The 17,953-nt window shown below is 41.0% G+C and overlaps 1 protein-coding gene across 1 annotated transcript; it reads left to right on the plus strand.

Moving 5' to 3' along the window:
• Positions 1-5,849: 5,849 nt before the first annotated feature.
• On the plus strand, positions 5,850-17,737 carry LOC134441649 (G-protein coupled receptor family C group 6 member A-like). Its single transcript, XM_063192038.1, has 4 exons — positions 5,850-5,959; positions 6,540-6,864; positions 9,537-10,245; positions 16,686-17,737. The coding sequence occupies exons 1-4, from the start codon at positions 5,850-5,852 to the stop codon at positions 17,735-17,737; spliced, it is 2,196 nt and encodes a 731-aa protein (XP_063048108.1).
• Positions 17,738-17,953: the final 216 nt, after the last annotated feature.

Genomic DNA, 17,953 nt, shown 5'->3' on the forward strand with positions numbered 1-17,953 from the left:
TGAATCGTCTATCGCTTGTGTGTACTATGACTTTGTATTTTATTAACTTATGTTTGACAGTGCCCCGTGACAGGTTAGGGGTGGTTTGGGTTTGGGCACAAATCGCCATTTTCCTCGCTTGTTTTGTGGTTCTTGGCAAAAAAGTAAACCGTCAGAAATGTTGCTTCACCGACAGGTTAGGGTTAGGGAGGCTTTTTGCCAGGGCAAAGCTGGCAAAGCATTTTTGTGTTCAGCAACAGAAATTCACTGCGGCCAATTTCTGGTCATAAAAGTCATAGAGCACGACTTAACATGCTGTCGGTGCACCATAAGGCGGCATGCACTATATCGTGAAATAATTACGCCTTTGTATGATGCCAGTCTGCTCTCATAGGGGTAGTCTGCCTGCATACGTATGTAATAGATATTCCCACCATTTGACTTTCCTGTTGTGTGCGCATGTGTGTGTGTTTGTGTGTGTGTGTGTGTGTGTGTGTGTGTGATGGGTTGTTGACTGCATTTGCATTGCCTGTGGCAACATCACAGCACGAGATGGGCGAGGCTTCACACAGGCCTGCAACAGCAAGTCCAACAACATCTATGACATCAAGAGAGAGAGAGAGAGAGAGAGAGAGAGAAATAAAATAGAAGAAAAATTAGAAAAAGAGGGATGAACACAGTCAAACCTTGAGAGTGGCAGCAAGTGAACAGCAAAAGATACCCACCATGGGCCAGCCAGCCAGGCAGCCAGCCATCATGTGTGCTTGTTGCTGGTAGCCAGTGAAGCATTCAACACCTGATTATTCCGCCCTCCTGAACACGGTCATACACTCTCAACAGCAGCGTTTAGCCTATGTATTTACCTCAGTCCACACACACACACACACACACACACACACACACACACACACACACACACACACACACACACACACACACACACACACACACACACACACACACACACACACACACACACACACACACACAGAGAGAGAGAGAGACAAGGAGTGTCGCTGCATTTTGCCTTCGTTAGCTATTATTAGATGCCAGCACTGTTAGAACACACTGCAATGGAACATTAAAGCAATGCAACAATAACAAGTGGCTTGTGTGCAAATAGACAGCAAGGGAAAACAGAGATGAAAATACTGAGTGGGAAATGAAACATAAGGGTCCTAACATTGTGTTGGCATCATACTGTATAATAGGAGCATAGAAGAAACACAGTTACATAAAACTATTATGAAAACTATTATGAAAAAACGTATTTGTTTGTCGTGGTCGAGCCTATTGAATCTTCATTACATCAATGCTCTAAATCAGGGGTATTCAATTAAATGTCAACAAGGGCCAGTTTTTCAAATTCCTCCCAGTAAAGCGTCCGAACTATACATACTGTATGCATTATGGTTGCCGACTGTCAATGAAAAAAATACGGGAGACTGCAAGGAGGAGGGGGAGTTTTCTTGGATGTTATTTCCTCCATTTTAACGTCCTGTGTGTCCCGTTTCAGCTCGATACGGAACCCATACTTTTATCTGTAAATTCCAAAAATCTATTCTGTATTTCTAGGGGCTTGTGGGGGGCCAGAACTTTGCCGTCCAAGGGCTGCATCTGGCCCCAGGGCCGCCATTTGAATAGCCCTGCTCTAAATTATATATTCATTAATTTTCCTTAGTAACCTGGGAAATTCTGGTTCAATATCATTAATAAAAGTGCTGTTTGTCTGGGGACTTAATAACACCTGGTCGCCTCCGAGTGCAGTAGAGATGATTTGTTTATTGCAACGGAAATTCAATACCATAGACATTTTTGCATAACCAACAACACGTGGATGGTCTGCTTTTACTGTCATCAAAGTTGACTTACAGTATGAGGTGTAGAGACTCTGCTGAAAGAGCATGATCCTTCCTAAGTGTGGTCTAAATGTGTACTAGTTATATCTGTTTGAAACGGCAAGCTGTTTTAATGGCATAAGGGCATTCAAGAATTCAAGTCAACATTCCATTACATTCAAACGATGTGCGCATTTCTGTAAAACAATCAGTAAAAGAACATTTCTGTTTAGCTAAAAATCCATTTCGGTTAGTTAGTTAGTTCGTTAGAAAAATCCATTTAGGTAAGACATAAAATCCATTTAGGTAAGACATAGTCAATCTATTTTGGTGCAAGGGGATTCATTGACCCTGAAATGTAGTTAGATTTAGATGTTAAAATCAAGTTCCAAGGTTATTTAGAAGCAGATGAATTGAAAACTACACCATTTTGAAAAATCCAAGATGGCCACCATGCAGACACCTGTGCAAATGGAAACATTGGTTTTCTGATTGCTTTTATGATCTACTTTTCAAAAATATTTAGTTTTCCAATTCTCTCTCTCTCAAAAAACAAATCCAGCAAAAATATATAAGGGACCTGACCTGACCTGACCTGACCTGACCTGACCTGACCTCTCTCTCTCTCTCTCTCTCTCTCTCTCTCTCTCTCTCTCTCTCTCTCTCTCTCTCTCTCTCTCTCTCTCTCTCTCTCTCTCTCTCTCTCTCTCTCTCTCTCACACTAATGTACACAGTGGTGAACTTTCTGACGTGGCAAGCCAAGTTGTGCATTTGGAAATGTAACGGACTGGTGGAAGAGGGGTGTATGGGGGACCGGGTGGGAATGTTCAAGGCCCTGGTTGAGTCCAGGATCACTGTAGAGCATGCCTACTATCAGGCTATAGACAACCTTGAACTATTTGATAAGAAGTAGTGTGTGGATAAAGGGGCGTGGACAGCCAATGAGGGTGGTGGGTTAAGGTTTCCTGGGTAAGGGGTTGTTTTTAATGGGGTAGGTGGGGTGGGAGGTGGGGTTTGTTTTTGGTGGATGTGTGGACCATGGTTGATTCAATAAAGCGATTTTACATATCAATGTCTCTCTGTCTCTGTCTCTGTCTCTCTGTCTCTGTCTCTCTCTCTCTCTGTCTCTCTCTCTCTCTCTCTCTCTCATGCCGGTATGCTTCAGTGATGTCATGCCTGTGTATACAAAACACACAACAAAACACACAACTAGTTGTGTGTTTTGTATACCGTGTATACAAAATACACAACTACATTAGTTACTGCTGCTTGTAATGCAAACTATATTGCTACTGTAATTGGCTATACAATCTTGGGAAATATAATCCTGCACAATTAGAATTCATGCTCGTATATAACCAATGTGTTGTTTTAGTTTACTCAAAGTAAAGCTCATGTATGTACACTGTGCATTTTCTGTATTTTAACATGACATGTTTCATTTCAGCTATTGCACTGCAATGAACCTAGAAATGCAGAATGCCTTGCTGCCCAAAAAAATAAATATAAACACTCTTTTCTCCCTCATTATATAGCATTGCTTAACAAAATGGGAGAAGAGTAAACTTTTTTTGTAACTTAATTTAGTAACTTAATGAGTAACTAATACACTTTTTCTTAGTAACTTTTAGTAACTTTTTAAGTAACTTTTAGTAACTTTTTTATTAATTTAACTTAGTTACCTAATTAGTTACTTAATTTATTGGGCTGTGCTGTCCCAACAGCTTATGGACCCAGAAGACCAGCAGACTCTGTAGGCCATATTGTGTTTTATGTGCCTTTAATGGTAGTTTACTGTACATGTGGATTGTGGAGAAGTGTCATGCAAGACAAATTTCTGTGCAAACATACAATAAAGTTTATCTTATCTTATCTTGTCTTATCTTGTCTTATCTTTTCTACTATTATGGTTCATGGCCTACAGTATGGCATATGACACTCATTGTAAACACTGCCTTGTGTGGTGGGTGATTATGTTCCAAAAGTTAAGCTAGATGTTCAGTCAAAAGAGAACTCTCTGACACCATATTTGCACGCATGCACGCAAACACAAACTTTTGTTTAATTTATTTGGGAGGACCAATAATTATTGAAACAAGTCCGACAGGTGGACAAAGATGCATCCGTCTATACACTCAGAGGCCTTGTGGACACAGGAGGGAATTACAATTAGAGAATGTGATTCAGACGGACCGACGGATGGACATACCCTCTTATAGAGATGCTAGGACGCATCTAAAAAACAATAAAGTGCCCCAGACAATACTAAAGAAGCAATGATGTGTCTTTTACATAAATACCAAAAATATACTGGTCTACAGCCTATTCAGGGGTACAACTGGCATGTCCTTTTCCACATATGCAAACTGCCTATAATTGCAGACAAGGAACAACACTTGCTTTGCTGTCTTGTTATTTGAGGCAGCTATTTGCAGTCCTATGACATACAGTCTATGAACATGGCCTAGGTTACCATAGATGAGTGCCACCATAGATGTTTTATAGCCAATTTTTTTTAAAGTATTTTTTTGGGGCTTTTCAGCCTTTATTGTTTTTTGTGAGACAGGATAGTGAAGGAGAGACAGGAAGTGAGCTGGGAGAGAGAGATGGGGAAGGACCGGCAAAGGACCCAGACCGGGAATCGAACCCGGGTCGGCCGAGCGGTAAACGTGTGCCCTACCATATTAGCCACGGTAGGGCCTTTTATAGCCACTTTTCTGTCAATGTATGAGCTATTGGATTGATATTTCACACATTTTTCAGCAAAGCACAGGTCCATATATGCGTCAAAGCAGCATCCTATTTCCAGTAGTGTGACGGTTCTTCAAGTGTCATCAAGAGTCCTGCAGTTACACATTCACATACACAAATAAATTCCCACACACAGCACACACATTTTCTAATCCAACCCTTAAAGTGATACTGTCCCATTTTTGGAAATAAGCTTATTTTACACCTTTCCTTGAGTTAAATGGTAGGGTTTTACCGTTCTCCTGTACTTTCAACCGTTCTCGGGGTATGGCAGTGCAAATTTTACCTCCATGCTAGCAGTTAACAATGAGTCTTATGAGACCAGCTCGCGGCTAACTGGTCTCATAGGAGTCAATGTTAACTGTTAGCTTGGAAGTAAAATTTGCACTGTCATAACAAGAAAACGCTTGAAAGTACAGGAGAATGGTAAAACCCTATTATTTAACTCAAGGGAAGGTGTAAAATAAGCTTATTTCCAAAAATGGGACAGTATCACTTTAAGTCATAACACATTTCCTATTCAAATGCGTGGAATATTATGACGTGAATGCACACACATGACTGCATGGAGAGAATTTCTCTCACACTTATGCAAACACAAGCAGAGCTGGACTGCTATACGAAAAAACACCCAGACCTTTTTTAACTTAAACTGGCCCCTGACACATACTGTACAAGCCATTTTAATATTAGACTACTCCAGTCTGCTTGGCACAGTCCACTGTCTCTATTGAAACTGGACCAATGGGCCACCTCTCTAAACTGTAGGCCAATCCCTAAGAAAAAAACACAAACAAACAAACAATCAAACAAAACAAAACAAAAACATTAAAAAAGCAGGCCTATCGCCCCTGGAGACTGTCGTAGGGATGTTAGGCCTTGCCTTTTTTTCTTCTTTTTAACTGTTAACATATGAAACCTCACACCTTGTTAGCTGAAAAAAAGAAACTAAAGATAATCTGAGAAGCTTTGAGAAGCTTCTCAAGCCTTCTCCTGTAATGGACCAAATGGAGAAGGAAGTAGGTAGTTCTCTCACCTGTCACAGAATAGCCAACAATTTGGCAGGAAATTGTGGGAGGGTCTAAACAAAGTGCGATGGAAACAAAGAAGTACAAAGGAGCATTTTATAGCATAACACCAGATACACCAGAGTTCACTCAGTGATTGAGTGTGTGAGGAGAAGCCAAGAGAATGGCTACAGGCTGTAGACTGTTCTATCTGTGCTTACTGAACACATTTATGTGGGGAATTCTAGAGTGTTCAAGCTACGCTAGCCCTCTCATGGCCTCCAAGGATGGTGACATTATCATTGGCGGAATCTTCCCAGTGCACGAGAGCGTCAATTTCACAGACACCATCGATGGACGGCCTTCCAGACGGGTCTGCACCAGGTGAGAAATCAACACATGCAAAAATAAGTTTTACAGGCGCACTAATAGTGCCACAAACATGATATGTAGTTGTGTTGTGATTTTTTTTTTTTAAATAACTCTTGCTATTTTCTCTCAAGCTAAATATTTAAAGTGATCTTTATTGTTGAATGAAAATATACATGAGACATATTGTCACGGGGGTAGGATAGCCAATGGACGGACTGGGATGCTGCCTCTCTGTACTTCTATATGTGTCATTTCCAACCAATGAAGAAAATAAAACAGAGTTGTTTTGACTTCTAGAGTGTGAGTTCCTCTTTACCCTTTGTAATGAAGGGGATGTTAAGACATGCGGTGTACAATATTTACTTAATCTCTTAATTAACTTAAATCTCAGTGCTCTACACAACTTACTGATATGTTTTACGTTCAAGGTATAATGAAGATGTTTCACTGATAAACGTCACTGTACATGTACATGTACGTGTGAGTGAGTGTGTGTGTGTGTGTGTGTGTGTGTGTGTGTGTGTGTGTGTGTGTGTGTGTGTGTGTGTGTGTGTGTGTGTGTGTGTGTGTGTGTGTGTGTGTGTGTTTTCAGGTATAACGTAGCTCGATTGCTCCAGACCCTGATGCTGATAGAAGCAGTAGAGACCATCAATAACTCCTCATTGCTAGGCAACCTGACCCTGGGCTACCGAATCGTGGACTCATGTGCAGACGTCACCAGGGTGCTGTACATGACCCAGAGATTTCTGGACGTTAACAGGACCATGTTCCATGATATTTGCAAAACAGAGAACAGAACTCACAGGAACGACTGGCAGAACGCTTCCCTGAAGCCCGTAGATGTCGTCATAGGAGGGTCCCACTCTGAGATCTCCATCGCTGTTGCCAGGCAACTCTCCATCCATGTGATCCCACAAGTAAGTAAACAGACTGCAACAGAGAAAGGGGAGGGATTTTATTTAATGACTTAGCTTTTTGGTTAAGAGTTGTTAACTCATTGGCTGCCAGCCATTTTCATAAAAGAGTAACCCAGAGTGCCAGAGATTTTTCAGCATTTTGGGTGTTTTTTGGAGGCTCACAGAAAATTGAGTTCTGTGTCTGTCAACACCATACCTATCAAAACACAGATTAGACGCTCATCTGTCATCAGAAAAAAACGGTGTCTCTCTACCCCTTTCCGTTCTTTCATAATCATCTGTTGAAAATAAGTGGAATTCGCCAAAATGCTGCTTTCTAGCCAAAAAGCTGAGAAAACGCCATTTGAAGTTGAACTATAATTGCAAGTGTTTTTGCTCATAATGACACCGTCCTAACAACTCCAAACCTATCAGATGCTATTACAGAGTCTCCTGTCATCTGTAGCCAGAACAAAAGATCGTTTGTATGGTCTTTTCAACCTAATAATGTACTGAAATATAACGGGGGTGGGCTTGAAAACAAGAGTGTTTTGGTTTGTTGCTGGCGCGCACAATGGATCATGACAGCAGGTGCATGTAACTCCGTGAAATACTAAACTCACAGAAATACTGTCTCATAGTCCCTCTGTTTAGCCTGTCGTCCTCTCGTTGGGGAACAAATCACAGCTGATTTGTTTCCTCCTGTACCGTGTGAACTGGGAGGCAGGCAGGCAGGCAGGCAGCACAACTTAGCTTACTGCTGCTTCTTTGGCAGAGCGGACAATTTGCAGATTGATGATTACTGTCATCATGTTTCTGCTATAGTGATCTTGTCATATATTGTTCAATGAATTTTCTTTTGATAAAGTACTGATCACATATCCAACATTTCACAAGCCGATTGGAGTGGGGAAGGCTAGCTGGTCTGAGGCTAAGTGCAATGCTTTCTCATGTGAGCTGAATGTATCTGACCAGACACAAAGGCTAGCCTACTCTGTTCCAAGAATCTGCAACCCCCCTGTCTTTTTGATGATACAGTAAGCTGATCATACTATACAGATCCATAACTGCAACTGTAGAATGAGTAAAAATAGTTGACTTACCAAGGCTCCTTTATTTATGCTTAGTTGTAAGTTGTTAGCGACTCCGTGCTAGCTAGCTAGCGTAGCAAACAATAGCCAAACATTCCCAACTGAGGTGACCACTAGTCCCGTGCATTTTCCTGTTAGATGATCTTTTGTACGCATCATCCTGATGTTGTGTAGGCTGATCACATTATCCAAAATGAAACAGTTGCCACACAGATCATCTCTGGTTGAACATGGTGTATTTTGGGCAAGCTAGTTACAATGCCTACTAGCTAGATGGCAACAGGGGGGTGTATTTTGGTCATGAGAGGAAGTTTTTTTTTTGTCAGGCTCTGACACTAAAATCAGTAGAATACCTGTGTTAAAATCAGAGGGCAAGAAAGTAGACTACTGTCACAGGTGCTTTACTTTCAAAAATGATTTTGCTATGCTACTTTTGAGATTATAATAGTAAAAAGGGATGTTTTTGTCTTGACATTTCCTCTTGATGTGAGCTAATGCCCTGCCCTGACTGTTCCTAAGGACACTTCTGCCACCTACAGGAACAGTTAGAACATGACTAGAGGCGTGAAATTTATACACAACATAGGTCAGACCGTCCTCAAGGCGTGGCTGTAAAAAAACGCAATTATCGGCGAACGGCGTCAAAGGCAGGGGGCGTCACTATTCGAAATGACGTCATTCGAAGTCAAAGGCAGCCAATGAGTTAAGAGCAACTGGACTGGATCTTTTTGGAGCTTTGACCTTGAGGCTGTTTAACTTTTAATCTAGTTCTTACCGTATGATAGGGAAGTAGAAGCTAAATCTTTTGAACCAAAGCCCTCCTGTGTTTACACATATACACTTATATATATTTACCAAAACGAATGGGTTTTGTCCTCTTGTTTATACGTAAACATATTTTAGAAATCTCCATACCTTTATTAAAATACATGCCATGTTTATATGTAAACATATATATCTAATTTAAAAATACGCACGACACCTGACTCTCTCATCTCTACTGTGCCTTTGAACTCAAAATAGCCTCTATGGTGTACTTAATTTGATGTGTAAGGAGCAACATTCTACAAGGGGGGAAGTTCGTATAGGCTCCACCTTGTTGACTTCAAACTGTGTAATGCACACCTAGGAGGATGTTGCGTTTCGCTCCCATGTCAGTTTCTGGTTAGTTTAGCTACAATGTAAATTACATTACGTGATGTTTGTAACATTAAAAAGAGCACCACGCAGTCCAAAGCCACCGTTGTCAATAACTCATTAAATAGTTGACAGTGGCCAGGGTGCGATTTGAAGGGGTATGGGGGGGTTGTTTTGGTATCCCCACTTTACCTACATGATTTTAATAGCACTTTTTTTATATTTCTTGAAATTTGAAACATATCCCTCCTTCTGGTTCTTCAACAAACCACACCCTGTTGTTTGCTATAGATATCTTCTTTTGGGTATCAAACAGTGCTATCATTTAAAATGCTTTTGACAGAACTAATTTTGAGTTGTGCATGCCCAACAATTTTAACGCACGTCTAACAACCAATCTGAAAGCAGCATTAAATGAATATGTTATTATATACATTTCTAAAATAATTTTTCTCTGCTTATTAGATCAGTTATGCCTCAACTACAGGATTTCTGAGTGACAAATCTCGCTTCCCAGCTTTCATGCGAACGGTCCCCGAAGACAAGTATCAGGCACATGCAATTGCAGACATCCTGGAGAGATATGGCTGGAACTGGGTGGGCGTGGTGACTACTGACGGCGACTACGGACGATACATAGCCAACCGCTTCCGAGAGCGTGCCAAGGAGAAAAACATCTGCATTGCCTTCAGTACGGTGCTGCCTGACATCCTTGATGCCTGTGACCTGAAAGATAGAGTCATGGAAACCATCAAGAAGATCGAAGATGACTCCAGGATTGGAGTCATTGTGTCCTTCGCCAAGGCAGATCACATGAAGGACATAATGAGGCTGATCAGTCCCAACGCCAAAGGCCGCACCTGGCTAGCCAGCGACAACTGGGCGACATCTGCACCTCGTGTGCTGGAAAGCTCCAACCTGACACTCAAGGACATCGGCAGTGTCATTGGGGTGACCTTGAAGTCTGCAACCTCTGAGAGTTTCAACAGCTATCTGGACAATCTTAATCCCAATTTGGCTGCCAATGAGAACAACACCATTTTGCGATGGTACATCCGGTGGCTAAAGAGCAAAGGCAAGAGAGTCACTCAGCCTGATCTGGGCAAGCGGCTAAAAAATAATGTGTACCCCTATGCCATCTTCAGTGTGGGCATGGCAGTCAAGGCCATTGCGAGTGCAGTGAAGGATCTCTGCAGACATCCAAGGGACTGCAAGGCAGTGAAACACTTTGAACCCTGGATGGTGAGTCTAACCTTTTCTTTCACTCTGACTGTCTGAAAGTGTGCTTCCCAAAATCACAGGTGTTAATTACAGTTTGTAGACACTATTTACTATTTACATATACATTGACACCCACAGCCAATGCAGTATTTTCTAACTAGCTAGCAGCTGTGGTGATGCAAAATAAATAAAACATATACAGTCCCAGGAAAAAGTTTGTACACCCTTTGAAATTTCTTACATTTCTGTCAAAATTGATCATAAAACATGGTCTGATCTTCCTGGAAATCTCAAGAAGGAACAATCAGAGTCTGCTTTAATTAATTCCACCCAAACATTTACATGTTATAATATTTTTATTGGTCATAAGGCCATAACATTCACAGAAGAGCAGGGCATAAGTAAGTACACCCTTGCATTAAGTAGGTTTTAACCCTCAGTTAGTTGCAATATCATCAACCAGACTTGTCCTGTAGTTGCAGATCAGATGAACAAAACAATCTGTTTGTATCTTGTCTCCCTCTTCTTTAGAGAACTGCCTCTCGTCAGCAAGTTTTGTGGGATGTCTGGAGTGCATAGCTTTCTTGACTTCATGCCATATAATCTCAATTATTTTTTGTCAGGGCTTTGACTGAGCTATTTCAGAATGTGTATTTAATTATTATGAAGCCATTCTAAAGTCGATTTGCTTCTAAAGTATGGGTTGTTGTCACATTTCAGGACCCATACTCTTGTGTGCTTCAACTGTGTGACAGACTTCCTCACGTTTCTTTCTGTATAATATCACAATAAACTTGAGTTCATTGTTCCACTCATGATAGCAAACTGTCAAGGGCCTGAGGCAGCAAGGTAGCAGCATATAATGATGCTCCCGCCACCATACTCAGAAGAGGAGATGCTAAAAAGAATAGCTAAAAATGGGATTCATTCTGCCAATCTAAAATTAATGGGGTTTCTGTCCAAAAAATATTGCTGCACCTTTGAGGTTTGCGAAAAAGCATTTATATGCTTCATAGAATTACTGCAAAATATTCTGTAGACCAACGTTGAAACCAAAGTTGAGTTGTTCAGGGGAACACACAATGTCATGTTTGGAGGAGAACTGGAGAACCACACCTTCACCAAAACATCATCTCCACCTTTGAGTATGGTGGCAGGAGAATCATTATATGCTGCTACCTTGTTGCCTCAGACCCTTTTCAGTTTGCTATTATCAGTGGAACAATGAACTCAGAAGTTTATCGAGATATTTTACAGAAAAAAAGTGAGGTAGTCTGTCACACAGTTGAAGCACACAAGAGGATGGGTCCTGAAATGTGACAACAACCCATACTTTAGAAGCAAGTCGACTTTAGAATGGCTTCATAATAATGAAATACACATTCTGGAATAGCCCAGTCAAAGCCCTGACAAAAAACAATTGAGATTATATGGCATGAAGTCAAGAAAGCTATGCACTCCAGACATCCCACAAACCTTGCTGACGAGAGGCAGTTTTCTAAAGAAGAGGGAGACCAGATACATCCAGATTGTTTTGTTAATCTGATCTGCAACAACAGGAAACATCTGGTTGAGGTTATTGCGACTAACTTAGGGTTAAAACCTATTGAATGCAAGGGTGTACTTACTTATGCCTTGCTGTCCTGTGAATGTTTACATCTTATGGCCAATGAAAATATGAAAACTTGTAAATATTTAGGTTGAATTAGTTAAAGCAGACTCTGGTTGTTCCTTCTTGTGATTTCCGGGAGGATCAGACCATGTTTTATGACCAATTTTGACAGAAATGTAAGAAATTTCAAAGGGTGTACAAACTTTTTCCTGGGACTGTATATGGGTCATTCTACGCTTCGTGTGCGCTTTTAGGTCCGTGGACTTTATTTGCCAATTCCACTAACTATTAACTGCATCCAATGATGTTTTGGACATTAGCACACATGTATCTGTCATATAATGCAAACAGTCAAGACATAACATTATTTCCCTCAGCAAGAATGAATATTTAATACTGGTTTTGGGCGTTTTCATGCCGTCCTGTTTTCCAAATGTCTGCTTCAGTCTTATCAACATGTAAAGAAACATGTTTTGCCCAAGACGATTGCACACTTTGATTCACAGTAATCATCACAATATGACAAAACTGTCAGAAAGACCATTGTGCTTTCCATTATACATGAAATTTGCCATTTTGTGTGTGTCCATGTTAACCGTGTCACGGTCTGAAACCCCCTCCATAAATCAGTAATGGTTTGGTCTTAGGCCATACGAATAACGTCACGTGATGTCATAGCCTCTTTGGCGGGATATGGGAAGACTTTTTGGTTAGTTTTGAGCTCCATCCTTCCATAATTTAATCCATTCTTTTTCATGTTCTCATAGCGGGAAAATTGCCTGTCAACTGTGTTCTCAACATAGCTGCATACACCTGTGGTGTTCGGGTCATTTTTGACCCGGGATAGCAAAACTCAGCCATAAAATACCTAAAAACACTAGTTCTCATCAAATACTGCTTTTCATCTCATAGATAACTTGGTATGTACTCATATCCATGGAAATACTACTTTATTCATGCATCTTTTTGACTTTACAGGTCTTTTATCTTACATTACGCAAATCGTTTTTGATGACCAAAACTATCAAAACCTGTATAAATTCACTATTAATACTTCCTAAAGTGATACAATTAGTGATTATGTTGTCCATGTATTACAGCTGATATGAGAGTACAACAACCTACAAATTTCTTGTATTAGTTGTTCTCTAATATTAAAAAATATCATCAATATAGTGACATTTCTGGTGTTCGGGTCCAAACCAACCCAAGAGATTTCTAGCAGGATAAAGATCAAATGTCAACTAAATTAGTTTTTCAGTGCATAAAATGAATGCTTAAATATGTTGACTTGGTGTTTTTCAATATTTATAAGATTTTAGTGGGTAAATATACAAAATAACAAAACTGTCAGAGTCACAGCTATTCCGCCAATCTAATGCAAAGGTATAGGATATGAACACCTCAATGAACATGAAAAAAGTCACACTATTCATCTCCATGCTATGAACATGGACCATTATCTCATTGCCACATCAACTTTATGGAAAGTGTAAGACCAGTTCTACATGTTTGGGTGCCATTATGGATTTTGATACGTTTTTTGGACAAAATAATGTGCAAAAATTATTTTTGCAAAGAAATGTGCAAAACTTATCATGATATAATTGCAGAAATGGATTCCCTGACCATGAAAACATATAAGTAAACACCAGAAATACATCTGTACTCCTTTCACAACAGGAGATATGACACATATTAGTGTATGGGACTGTCCGGCGGCCATCTTGGATTTGTAATATGAAAAAGCTAGCAACATTTTTTCCAAGGCAAGAATTATATTTTCCTCACCATGAATCACCAAACTGAGGACAAAGGGCAACCAACAGCTTTTCAGAAATGCATAAAACAACCAAAAATCTATGCCGGGTCAATTTTGACCCGAACACCACAGATGTAACTTTTTTTTTTTAAAGACCTTTAAAATTTACTAAAACGATGAAACATATTTTTGTTGTGTTGGAATGATTGTGACTGAGGATTAGATGAAGCCTCATTCCAGGACAATAAACGAAAGTGTGTTTTTTTTACACTTAAATTTGAAAACGGGTCAAAAATGACCCGAACACAACAGAAGGGTTAAAGGCCAACTTCCGATAAAACACAGTTTTACTCACTCCTTTTGAAGATCGGACGGTCACCCCAAGTTAAACTCACTTGCAAGGCTCTCATAGCGGTGCGTCACCTCGCCTGGCTGTGTTTCCCGGTGTTTCCCAATTGACATAAATAATGCAGAGAAACGAGCGAATCACGAAAGCCTTTCTGTGTTTCGTCACGTCGAAAGAAGGCGTTGGCCACAAAGGTTTATGTCGACCCATTTTTCTAAAAACATGTCGAGTAATTTTTTTCTGCTTGTTTTCAATACAAGCAACGTCTGGTGGCCCGAAATCTAGCTTAGCTTAGCTATCAGCTGGTTGCTACTCTCAGGTACACACACAGCACAAAGCCTCATCCATAGAGCAAGCCCACTCTGGTTGCTCCGTGCCTGCAGCTCGCCTAGGGGTCGCTGTCGAAAGAGCACAGCCCTGAATGGAGCATGCACGCCTCCGTTGGCGCCCCTATAGTGCAGTACCACCCGGGGAAGTGGCGACTCTGTTTTCCCATTACATTCTCTCCAAGAACAGGAGGACTGAGCCAATCAGAGACGCATTTCCACGAGAGCTGGAAGAGTGAGCCAATCAGAGACGCATTTCCACGAGAAACACAGAACACCCTCTCGTTTCTCCACAAGCCATCTTGCTGGCTTGCAAAAACGGCTTGAAACAAAGCAACCAGAGCGTTTTTCAAAACAGGACCAACGCGTAACACATTCAATAACAATGGGGAACACAGCAATATTAATCAAATGACGTTGAGAGGCCATCTTTAAGGTGTTGTGGTGGGACTTCTGAGGTCCTCAGTTAGCACAACACCATAAAAAGGGCTGAAATGTCAAGCCGTGATACCGTCAATGGTGTTACGCATCAGCTATGACAGTTGAGGAGGACTACGTTTTTGCCAATTTATCTCCATATTGATAGACAAACAAACAAAGTAATTAGTGTTCTAGGGAGATGGGTTTGTCTGATCTGTTTTTTCTCCTAAAAAAGTGCCGACTTGTTCCCCTGCACTGTTGACCGTAACACAGTTGAGTAACACGGTTGACTGTTTTGAAAGTGTTTTTGTGCTATTGATCTCTAATGTGTTGGAAAAATCATATGAACAGACACTAGGGATTATCTCTGGAGAGGGAAGTCTTGTGTAAGGAGGGTGACTAAAATCAAATCATAAGTGTATACGTGTACATACGTGTATCATACAATGAAAAATGTGTCAGTCTGTATCACAGTGAATCATAAAATCCTACTTATGAAGCTCAAAAATCACATTTTCTATATCAGTTGCACAGATTAAAGACAACATTATCGGTAAGAGACATAAGCACTTTCAAACGTATGCTGTTTCAACTCTATAGTATTTTTTATATATGTTTGAAATGACATAGTATTTGTCCATAACACTGTTCACAAAATAATCAAGCAAATGTTTGCTTTCATTTGAGTATTTATGAAATTATTTAAGATTAAGCTTGGCAATTTGTTTGTTCGGAAATTTAAATGTATACACTATTGAAACATTTAGGTCATTTATTTGAAAAAAAGTACTGATAATTGACATTTTGCGTTTGCCAAAAGTGCACTGGAAACGTAGAATGACCCATATGTATATATAAATATAAATATATTGTCTTCATAACATTAATTTGCCAATGACTGTAATGTTGGTTATGTTTGCTGTTTGTTTTATATTTATATTATTATTTATATTTATTAGCTACTCCCTCTTTTGTTCCTAGCTTAAGAATGCTTTGCGGAATGCAATGTTCCAATTGGAACCAAATGACACGCAGTACAAGTTTGATAAGCGTGGTGACCTCAACACTGGCTATGACCTCATACTATGGAAGCAGATTGGGCAACAGGTGGAAATGAATGATATTATAGCCAAGTACAGTATCCAGTCTGGAAGCTTCACCTTCATGAATGATGGAGAAAAACGGATGTCCAACCTAACGGTAATTCAAGCTGCATCAGTCACATTTTCAAACACACATGCACTCACATGCTCTTTCTACCTCCACACTACCTGCAGATGACATACAGCAAAAATGACTGTAGCTGGCACTGGACAATTCATTTCCAACAAATCAGTTAAAGAAATTAGGATACTGTGGGAAGCAAACCCTTGAACTCTAGGGTATCCTTGGTTAATTTATTTTCTGAATTGATGGTAGGCATCTGTCACAGTTTTTGGAAAGGCTTCTGACCAAAAAACACCATGCTGTTCTGTTTTCTGTCTCACTTCTGTTTCCACCACAGGAAAACATCAGCTCTAGATGTTCCCCTTTGGAATGCCCAGCAGGAACGAGGATGATTATACCAAAAGAAAAGGAAATATGCTGTTTCATTTGTAAAAACTGTGCAAATAACACATTTACCAATGCTACTGGTAAGTGTAAACACACACACACACACACACACACACACACACACACACACACACACACACACACACACACACACACACACACACACACACACACACACTAAAGACATACAGTACGTGCACACATAGCAAACTGTATTAAAATATTGCAACCCGTATTGCCTCCACTGACTGATGACTAAGACTTCAATTTATGTGTTGGCCTGAGGGAAACAAATGTCCTATATGGAGTGTTTGCATATGCTGAAGATCTGTTGACCTTGTTTCATTATGACATCTTTTTCCAAACCATGCAGACATGACAGAGTGTCTGGTCTGTCCAGACAAACACTGGTCCAGAGAAGGCAGTCATGAGTGCCAAAAGGAAGAAGAACTAGTTTTCGACTGGGAGAAACCCTTTGCAATCATCCTGGTGACGTTCTCGTCACTAGGCATCATACTCACACTCGTGGTTCTAATTCTGTTCCTCACTTGGTGGAAAACTCCAGTAGTGAAGGCGTCAGTTGGGCCTGTTTCTGTCCTGCTCCTCATGTCTTTGCTTGTTGCCTTCGCCAGCACCATCCTATTCGTGGGCAATCCCAGCAGACAACAGTGCCAGGCCCGCCAGGTACTGTTCGGCCTTAGCTTCACCGTGAGCGTCTCCTGCGTCCTGGTCAAGTCCTTGAAGATTGTCCTGGCCTTCCAGGTAGGAACGTCAGGGAAGCCAGCCCTCGCCAAACTCCTCCAGCCTTACCTGATCATTGGTGCCTGTGTCTCTGTCCAGGTGGCAATCTGTGCCACCTGGCTCACCAAGAGCCCTCCTCAACCCAAAAGAGGGGAGAGTATAAATGGTCAAGTTGTTCTGCTGTGTGAAGAGGGCGAGAATGGAAACTTCCTCTATTTCGGCCTCATGTTGGGGTACATCGGCGTCTTGTCCCTGGCAGGGTTTATCATTGCCTTCAAGGGTCGCAAGCTGCCCGACTGCTTCAACGAGGCCAAGTACATCAGCTTCGGCCTGCTCATCTACCTGATCTGCTGGGTGCTTTTCGGCCCCATCTACGCCCATGCCAAGGCGGGTGAGTACCAGCCAGCAATGGAGATGATTGTCATCCTCTTCTCTGCATACGGCCTCCTTGGCACGCTATTCCTGCCGAAGTGTTACATCATACTGTTCAAAAGAGATGCCAACACCAGGGAGGCCTTCCTTCGCTGCATACGGCTGCACAACTGTCGGGGGTCTCAGAAGCCCCCTGACTCCATGTCCACCACCACATCAAATATCACGTCCAATGTCAGGTCTAATGTCGACGCAGCTAACTCTCAATCCACCTCCTCCACCTGCTCTGATGACAATGGGAACACAATGTAACATTATGGAGATAAAAAGGATAAAAAGAAAGACCTTGTAAGATGTAACACTTAATATTACGATGGAGTATTAGGGCTACGGATTAATAGACATTTTTTTACTTATTGATATTGAAGTCCACATGTCAACATTAAACTGGAAGTTTGAGAATAAAATTGAAATCCTGTTGCTGCTACTAGGCACTGATAGCTTGCCATGATACTTCATCGCACGGAG

Source organism: Engraulis encrasicolus, chromosome 24 (assembly GCF_034702125.1).
Source record: "Engraulis encrasicolus isolate BLACKSEA-1 chromosome 24, IST_EnEncr_1.0, whole genome shotgun sequence".
NCBI lineage: Eukaryota > Metazoa > Chordata > Actinopteri > Clupeiformes > Engraulidae > Engraulis > Engraulis encrasicolus.